Genomic DNA, 9,924 nt, shown 5'->3' with positions numbered 1-9,924 from the left:
GCGGCTGTGCCAATCACGAGGGTAGGGTGCGCGATGGAAAGTCGAAGGGGCTGCTGGCCCAAGTAGAAGCTGCACCTAGGTTTGCTGGTGGAGCGAGGGAGATGAACCTTGTTGGTGGTGAGATGAAGGCGGGCGGAGGGGCCAACGGGAAGATGGGAAGGGATAACCGGTTGGAACCAGAGGCTGTACAGGGATTGAGGACAGAGCAAGGAATAGGTGGAAGTACCGTGTTGGAAGATATTAAAATTTCTAAAGGTCTCGAACGACACCTTGATCCCGGAGCGAAGCAAAAATGTCAAGAGGGTCGTGATGCTAATAAGGATAAGCAGGATGTAGGGGTAGGGGCGGTATCTGAAGGGGTTCAACCAGGGGAAGATGCGAATGGAAGGCTTATACCAGAGGAGGTTATTACTAATGCAGAGGAAGCTAACGAAGGCCCGGGTCACGTCTCGCTTGATGATAATAACCTGATGGGGTAGAATAAGAGAGAGGGCTACGGAGACACTGAAGACCATGTGGAAAATGAAGGGCAGGGCAATAATGATGAGGACAAAGAAAACGAGGGTGCAAGCTTGGATGAGCAAATGTTGGAAAAGCAAAAGACTTGGAATTTAGCAAAGGAGTCAGGAGCAATGCTATGTAATGAAGATGACGACATAATGGCTATCCTTCAAGAACAGAATGAAGAAATTACCCGGAAAAGAAGGCTTGCAAAACAGAAGGCTAAAGTAAGGCGGAGCAGACCTAAATGTCACAATAAGGTGTGTAATATTAATTTAAAATGATTGTTAGTTCATGGAATGTTCGGGGGCTAAGGGGAGACGAAAAGTTGAGAATGGTGAAACATTTTAAGAACAAATATAGATTGAATATGTTAGGTCTGGTAGAAACCAAAAGACAGATAGTGACGAAATTTGATGTTTTGAAAATTTGGGGTAAACATTGTGCGGGATGGGAGTATGTAGAATCTGATGGTGCTTCTGGAGGGTTGTTGTTAATGTGGGATGAGGGATTTTTTAAAAAAAGAAATAGCTATAAAGGTGAGAGATGTCTTGTTAGAAAACTCTATCAACTGTGCTTTCTTCTTGCTGTATGGTGCACATACTAGAGATGAGAAATTAGTTGTGTGGGAGGAGTTATGCTATGTGGCTGAGTTATGACAGGGGCCCTTTTGTTTTTTGGAAGATTTTAATGAAATTACACATGTGGAGGAGAGGCAAGGCACTGATAACTTGTCTTTGTCAGCACAAGAGTTTAAGGATTGGATAAATGATATGGGACTGGTGGACTTGCTGATTACTGATAGGAAGTTTACGTGGTTTCGAAGACGTTCTTGTAGCCGCCTTGATAGAGCCCTGGTTAGCCTGGAATGGCTTGAGGTGTTTCCAGGAACCCACTTGAGGGGTGGACCACGGGGTCTGTCAGATCACTGTCCTATTATAGTGGAAGATAAGAGGATAAGGGATGGTCCGAGACCGTTCTGCAGCCTTGATTCGTGGTTTACTCATAAAAGGGTTTCTAAGGATGGTCAAGGAGGAATGGAGAGGATTGGGAGCTATACAATTCACTGTCAAATTGAAGGCTTTGACGAGTCCTTTGAGAAGATGGCACAGAGACAACTTTGATGACATGGACAAGAAAATCACTATGTTTGAAGAAGAAATTAAGAAAATTAATGACATGGTTGGCAATGGGGCATATGATGGAACAATGGAAGCTAGAAGGAGGGCCTTAGTTACTTGCTGTGAGAAGTGGTATGTTCGGAAAGAAATTCACTGGAAGTAGATGTCGAGGTCTAGGCATGCGAGACAAATGGATAAAAACACGAGATATTTCCATAACTTAGCTTCAGCAAGAAGGAGGAATAATAGAATTGATGCTCTGGTCATTAATGGGAGGTTGATAAGGAATCAAGCTAGGATTAAGATTGCCATAAGGGAGTTCTACAAGGAGTTATATCGTCAAGAGGAGTCTCCGATGGTGGGGTTCAGAGACGGACTAGTGGAAAGAATCAACGATGAGGATGCTATGGCTCTAGAGATGTTACCAACACCTGAGGAGGTTAGAGAGGCAGTGTGGGATTGTGAATCGTCCAAAGCTCCAGGAAGTGACGGATACAACATGAACTTTATAAAGAAGTGTTGGGGCGACATTGGCTCTGAATTCACGACAGCTATACTAGATTTCTTCCAATCATCAAGGCTGCCGACAGATGCTAACGTAACTTGGGTGGCACTGGCCCCGAAGTTTACTGGTGCTAAGAAAATCAAAGATTTGCGGCCGATCAGCATGGTGGGTGTGTATATAAGGTTATCTCGAAGATGCTAGTGAGGAGGATGAGAGCCGTTATGCCTGGATTAGTAGGTGAGACGCAGAGCGCATTTGTCAAGGGTTGGAAGATTCATGATGGGGCGCTTATCGCATGTGAAACGGTTCAGTGGATCAAAATGAGGAAGTTGGAAGCGACAATAATAAAATTAGACTTCCAGAAAGCATATGACAGGGTAAAGTGGAAATTCGTCGACCTCGTGTTGCAGAAGATGAGTTTCGGACAGAGATGGAGGGCGTGGGTTATGGAGTGTGTGACGTCGTGCTCAATATCAGTGTTGATAAACGGCTCGCCTTCTAAGCCGTTCAAGATGGAAAGGGGCCTGCGATAGGGTGATCCATTGTCTCCGTTCCTTTTTGTACTTGTAGTGGATGTCTTACATAGAATGCTTGAAGAAGCAGTGAGGAACGGTCGCTTATCTCCATTGTTGGTTGGAAGATATCATATTGAGTTGTCGCATCTACAGTTCGCAGATGATACTATTTTGTTCTGCCCTCCTGAAGATGAGACCATTAAGAACTACAAGAGGTTGCTTCGGTGCTTTGAGTTGATGTCAGACTTATGTATCAATTTTGAGAAGTCGAGTTTAATTCCTATCAACTGTGATGAGCAGTGGGTGCAACGTATGTGTTGTGTTCTAGGATGCAAGCAAGACTCCCTTCCAGTTAAATATCTGGGCATCTCACTAGGCGCCAACCCAAGGTTGGTCAAGACGTGGAAGCCAATAATAGACAAAGTGGAGTAGAAGCTTAGCCTTTGGAAAGCCAAGGCGCTTAATAAAGCCGGTAAGTTGGTGCTTATCAAATCTGTGTTGAATAGCCTTCAGGTTTATTATTTGAGCCTTTATAAGATGCCAAAGACTATTGCAGAGAAACTGATTTCTTTGCAAAGAAGATTTTTATGGTGTAAGGAGGATGGGAGCTCTGGTATGGCCTTAGTGAAGTGGGAAGTGGTGCAGGCTCCTAAGAAGTTGGGCGGATTGGGAGTTGGAGATGTTGTGGTACGCAATACAGCTCTTTTGTTTAAGTGGTGGTGGCGGTTCTCTAAAGAAGACTGTCCGTTGTGGAAGAAGGTTATTTGCTCTTGTAATAACTTGAATCCAAATGAGCTATAATCCTCTCAGAAATTGCCTGATCGGGGGGTCCGTGGAAGGACATTTGTCAGCTACAGTTTAAGAATCAAGAAGTTAGGCAGAAGATGATTACTGGATTGGCTATGGAGGTAGGTGATGGGAGACGTACTCAGTTTTGGGAGGATGTCTGGATTATTGGAGGTTCATTGAAAGATCGATTCCCAAGGCTCTTCTCGGTGTCAAACTAAACAGGATCAGTGATAGGAGATTGTGGGTTTTGGGATGGGTTAACTTGGATATGGAACTTCCAATGGAGGCGAGAACTGTTCCAATGGGAGTTGGATCTAGTGAACCAGCTTCACAATACTTTGAGCATAGTTAAACTTGCACGTGGGAGAGAGGATAGAGTTGTGTGAAAATTTGATAAAAAATGTGTTTTTTCTACTAACTCATTTGTGCAGGTGTTGCAGGTAGAAATGGCTCTGGAGGATATATCAAGTTATAGCTTTACTAGTTCAATCTGGAAAGGACTTGTCCCTCCTAGGGTGGAGTTATTTGTTTGGTTTGGATTGACTGGCAGGGTTAATACGAAGGAGAGACTACGTCGTTTCGGGGTTATTAACCAAGAAGATTCTCTATGTGTCTTATGTAAAGTAGGTGATGAAAATGATTACCACTTGTTTCTGGGCTGTAATTTTTTATGGCAGGTCTGGTGTGCTTGGATATCTCATGTTGGTTTACAATAGATATGCCCGGGTACAGTCAAGGAGCATTTTCACAGTTGGACTGAGGTAGCAATTAACAAGGAGGAGCGCAAGAGATGGATGGTGTCTTTTTGTGCCATTATGTGGAACATTTGGTTGGAACGGAATAGGAGAATTTTTTAGAATAAAGAAAAAAGAGCAGAGGAGATTATAAACTTGTCTGTTCAGAGCTACACTGAGTGGTTAGGTGCTGACCCTTTTAGTTGTTGATGACATTGTCAGAGATGACAAAAGAGTTTTATGGCTAGATCGTTTTAGCTAGGTTTTTATTTTTGCTTGTTGTTTTTTTTTTTTTTTTGTGATTGAAATAAACTAAACAAAGAAAAATAAAACAAACAAAACAAGGAACTATTTAAATAGAGGGACAGTCCTGTTTAAGACTACTCTTAAACTCCTCCCAAGGTGAAAGAAGCTCCACATGTGAAAGTTGTAACTTCATCGCCATCTTTGCCATAGTATCTGCCACCGTGTTTGCATCTCTCATAATCAAACGAAAGTCAACACGCCAATTCCAATGCATGATATCTCTTATTTTGAGTACCAATGGATCAAGAAATCCAAAACCATCTTGAGTAACAAGATTAAATGCTTCCACACAATCCGTCTCACAAATAACATCTCGTTGACCCATATCCCAAACTAAGAGATATTCTCTCCAAATGGCAAACAATTCTCCTTGAAGAATACTATTACTCTCAATCATTCCCAAACACCCCCTTTGCCAACTCCCATTACAATCTCTAATAACACAAGCAAAACCAACACTATCACCCAAACCAAAATAACTAGCATCACAATTAATCTTAAAAGTACCAATGGATGGGGATTCCAAAAACCATTTAGAGTAGAGGGAAGGGACATACGTTGTAATTCAAAAATATTCCTAAGCTTCTTTTCTGAAGTTAATGCCAGACAAATCACTTTTTCCGGAGGCCAAGTTTCATGAGGATTAAAGTCATTATCCCTTGCTCTCCATATCCACCAAAGTCCCAAAAAGAACTTGAACGGATGCTCTCTGCTATGATACAAGAACCAGTTCTTCAAATCCAAAGGATGACAAGAAATATCCAACCTATGCCAAACAAGCTGAGCTTTTGGACAATCCCGAATACAATGTAAAACCGATTCCTGGCTAGAAAGACATCTTGGACACCTATCCGATGACGACATCCCTCTTCTAAAGCAAAAACTTGCAGTAAGAAGAGCCTCCTTAAGACACAACCAAGCCAAAAACTTATGCTTTTCTGGAACAAGCTGACGCCAAAGCCAAAGCCAAAGCCAATTCTCCCGCTCCTCCCAACCAAATAGCTGCTTACACAACCACAAGTAACCATTACGTGAGTCATAGACTTTGGCAGCAGACCCACACCAATACCAACCCACTTCCGGACCTGCTTGTTCATCTGGATTGTAAGAGAGAATATTACCTTTCAGATTTTGAGATAAAGGAGAATAAAGAGTATCCAAATGCCACTTACTAACCGACCAAATATCCTGTATCCGGAGATTCGAATCAGAAATGTGAACATAATCCATCTCATTAGATAACCGTCCTTCTCTCCTCCAGCTAGAAAACCAAAAATTCTGATTCAAATCTCCAATACACCAAGCAAACCCATCCTTCAACACTTCCCAAGCCTTGCAAAGACACCTCCAAATGGGAGAGTCCTTGTTCTTAGGATAACTAAAATAGTCATATATAGATGATCGGTATTTGGCATCCAACAATTGGACCCATAGCTTGTTTGGTTGCTGGAAAAAAGTCCAAACTAGCTTCCCAAGAAGAGCAATATTTACACAATAAGGATCTCTAATCCCCAAACCTCCATATTTTTTTGGAGTAACCAGTACCTTCCAACTAACAAGATTCAATCCTCTTCCATCAACTTGTCCTTTCCAAAGAAAATTCCTCATCATAGACTCCAATTTACTAATGATTCTTTTGGGAAAAATAGAGACCTGCATCTGGTACGTGGGAATAGCGGCTACAACAGAATTAACCAAGCAGAGTCTACCAGCCCGATTGAGTAAATTCCCTTTCCAGCTTGCTAGCCTACTCCGAATCTTATCCAGGACACCATTGAAAGCTAAACGAGTCACCCTAGAATGGCTAAAGGTAACTCCAAGATACCTGCCCAAGTCCTAGACAAATCTGATAGAGGATACCCCAATGAAAACCTCTTTCCTTGTTGCAGAGACATTCTTGGAGCAAAGCGCTTTAGACTTCTCCACATTAATCTTCATCCCAGATGCTTTGTAAAAAGTCTCTAAAACCAACATCACATTTTGCACTTGTCTCTTTGTAGCTTTACAGAATAGAAGCAAGTCATCCGCAAACATTAAGTGGGATATTCTTGATCCCCTCTAGAAATAGCAACCGGCTCCCACAAGCCCAAATCAACCTGATGACTAATAAAACATGCCAATCGCTCCATACACAACACAAAAAGATAGGGTGACATAGGGTCTCCTTGTCTAAGACCTCGACTAGGAGTAAAGCCATTCAGACGATTCCCATTCCAAAGAATAGATAAGGAAGAAGCAATGACACAATTCATAATCAAATTAATTGTAGGAATAGGAAAACCAAAGCTCTTAAGGGTATGAGCTAAAAACCTCCAGTCAACTCTGTCATAAGCTTTCTCCAGATCAATCTTAAAAGCCAGTATGCCTTTCTTTGATTTAGTCTTCTTCATAAAGTGGAGAACTTCTTGAGCAATAATGATGTTGTCAGGAGTTCCTCGTCCCGGAATAAATCCTCCTTGAAGCAAGCCAACAATCTCCGCAAGATGAGGACGAAGCCTATTAACAAGGACCTTCGTGATGATCTTGTAAACTACATTGCAGAGACTAATCGGCCTGAAATCTTTCATAGATACTGGTGATTCAACCTTTGGAATAAGAACCAGTAAAGTCTCCAACATTCTCGGATCAAGAGTAACACCGGAGAATGCCTGCTTAACCATCTTCCAAACATCAAGACCAATGATCTCCCAATATTCTTTGAAGAAGAAAGCTTGAAACCCATCAGGATTCGGAACTTTAAAAGAGTTCATGTGAAAAATAGCTGTTCTGACTTCCTCTATAGGTGCCGTAAGATTATTGCAAGCTTCCTCATTCAGAGAAGGAAGAGGCACATCACCAAGGCAACCCAAATCAACATCATCCAAATGACAGAATAAGCTTTTATAGAAAGACTCTGCTTCTTGACTCAGAACCTCTGGATCAGTTTCCCACACTCCATCCTTGAGAAAAAGGCCATGAATCTTATTATGCTTCCTTCGCGCAAGAGTTTGAATATGAAAGAATCTTGTATTCCTATCCCCGAACCTTACCCACTGCTCTCTGGACTTTTGGAACCATAGGAGCTCTTCTTGCACTAGAGTATTATTATAATCATCAAGTAACTGTTGTTCTTTCTGACGCAAATAAATACTATCCACCACTTCTAAACGCTTTTGTAAATAATTAATCTGCTGCTCTAATTCACATTTCTTAACAAAAATGTTACCAAATACTTTCGAGTTAAACTCTAGTGAATTCTTCTATACTTCCGAAAGCTTGCCATGAATCCCTCTATTACCAGACCACCATGACTGATTCACAATATCCCTATACCCAGGATGAGTAGCCCAAGCAGCAACAAATCGGAAAGGTCGATTCCCTTTAGGTTGAGGACGACCTTTACAACGCACCAGAATAGGGCAATGATCAGACTGAAGCCTATTTAAAACTTCTGCATAAGCCTCTAGAAAGATAGATAACCAACTACTATTTATACAGACTCGATCAAGCTTTTTTGCCACGTCAACATAATTTTTCACCCTTCTGTACCAAGAAAACCGCCTCCCAATAGTCTTCATATCAAACAAACCACTATCCCCTAATGAAGTAGCAAACATGTCTGCTTTTTTATGAGAAAATTGGCAGCCCTTAGATTCATGAGAAAATTTGACTTCATTAAAATCACCAAGAACAATCCAAGGTCCTTGAAAAATCATGGATTGTGCAACAAGATAATCCCAAAGGAGAACCCTTTTATTAAATTGAGGACTGCCATAAATACCACTACACCTCCAAATTAAATTATCAAATTGAACCTCAACAGTAACACCCTGATCAAAATTATCAATGAACTTACAACAAACACCCTTCATAGAGGATAGAAACCAAATACCTCCCTTATGCCCTTCTGCTTCTACTATACCAACAGAGTGATACCCCAATCTTTCCCAAAATAATTTTAAATGCTGAAAGAGGGAGTGGGTTTCAACCACAATAAAGAAAACATGTCTAAATTTTCTAACAAGTTCCTTACAATGCACCCGGGCTAACTTATTAGAAGCACCCCTAATATTCCAAACAATCATATTTAAAATATCCATAAATAATAGGGACAGAATAAATAAGAACATAAACTCTAATCAGAATTACCAACCTCAATAGGTGGTTTGTCCTGCGGTACTGGCACACTCTGATCCTCAATAATTGCTACCTTCGGACCCCCTAACACTGCACCTGCCATGCTTCCATCTACTAAGGTTTTCTCCGTTGTGCCACCATTTTTATCAACTGGCGAGTTCTGCAGGGAGGAAGGCCGAGGACGCTTCTGTAGAGAAATTCCACGACGTGCAGGAGTTCTGCGCGATGGAGATGGCGCAATTTCATGTTTTTCTCGCTTCCCCATCCTAATGCCAATTGATTTGCCTCCATCACCATGCAAATTGGGCCTTGGAACCCTTCTCGAACCATACTTGTGTTGCTTTCCATCTTGGTCTTTCAAACCTGATGACTGGCCCGTTGTGAATTTTTTCTTACGCAGCACTTGTTGCCAGCCCTCTCCATCATCCATGCATGCCTCATTAACATGACCATCAGGCACGTGAGGAGCCAATGATTCCGTAACCACATCCTTTCCTTTAACAACTCCTAATTTCTCACCCAAATTACGAGAATTCTCACCCAAATCACGAGCTTCTGATTTAGCCTCTTTATGAAGCTCATGATTGTTGTGTGGCACTAGTGTCGGGGCTTCATTATTTTTTCCATCACCAAAGGAATTTCTGTTTCCTTCCAAGGACTCCTTCTCCATGCACAACGATTTATCATGCCCATACCGTGCACAAGTAGCACAAATCAACTGTAAACTCTCGTACTCCACTTCATGAGTCACACCCTCCACTATAATATGTTTGATTACAGGCAACTCAAGATTAATTTGAACACAAGCTCGAGCATATTTTCCTCTTTCTGCAAGCTTAGTGGCCAAATCTACTTTCACCGGAACCCCTATTGCAGAAGCAATTCGCAGCATTGCTTGTTCCTGGTAGCACCAAACTGGAAGTCCCGAGACTCGAATTCATACCAGCGTTGATCCAAAGGATTTTTCGCATGGTCTAAAATCCACATCCCATGGCTTTACTGCAACATAGTGACCGTCTATCAACCACGGGCCACCAAGAATGACTTTCTCACGATCCGCAACAATATCAAATTTAACCAAAAAATACCCAAACCCCACATCCAACAAATCAAACCCTCCTTTGATGCGCCATACTATCCGAAGCTTATGCATGAGAGCCGTGTAGCCATAATGCTTATCCAGCACCTTGATCACGATGGCTTCCTTGTAAGGTTCAGCTAGACAGCTCTTTGCCTCCTTGGTAAAACTGACACTTGGTGGGCGAGAATCACCCTGCTTACCTGTCACCGTCACGATACCATCCACAGATAAAGACCCTACTAATGCAAAGACCTTA

The 9,924-nt window shown here is 41.9% G+C and overlaps 2 protein-coding genes across 2 annotated transcripts; both read left to right on the top strand.

The window, feature by feature from the left end:
* Positions 1-1,785: 1,785 nt before the first annotated feature.
* LOC107633722 (uncharacterized) lies at positions 1,786-2,328 on the top strand. The gene has a single exon (XM_016337323.1). The coding sequence runs from the start codon at positions 1,786-1,788 to the stop codon at positions 2,326-2,328; it is 543 nt and encodes a 180-aa protein (XP_016192809.1).
* A 386-nt stretch (positions 2,329-2,714) lies between these two features.
* LOC148572507 (uncharacterized) lies at positions 2,715-4,196 on the top strand. The gene is made up of 5 exons (XM_088507556.1): positions 2,715-2,952; positions 3,199-3,401; positions 3,494-3,550; positions 3,863-3,963; positions 4,109-4,196. Exons 1-5 carry the CDS (start codon positions 2,715-2,717, stop codon positions 4,194-4,196), a joined length of 687 nt encoding a protein of 228 aa, XP_088363682.1.
* The last annotated feature ends 5,728 nt before the right edge of the window (positions 4,197-9,924 follow it).

Source organism: Arachis ipaensis, chromosome B3 (genome assembly GCF_059453495.1).
Source record: "Arachis ipaensis isolate K30076 ecotype BB chromosome B3, ASM5945349v1, whole genome shotgun sequence".
Lineage (NCBI taxonomy): Eukaryota > Viridiplantae > Streptophyta > Magnoliopsida > Fabales > Fabaceae > Arachis > Arachis ipaensis.
This window is presented reverse-complemented; position numbering and strand designations above follow the sequence as displayed.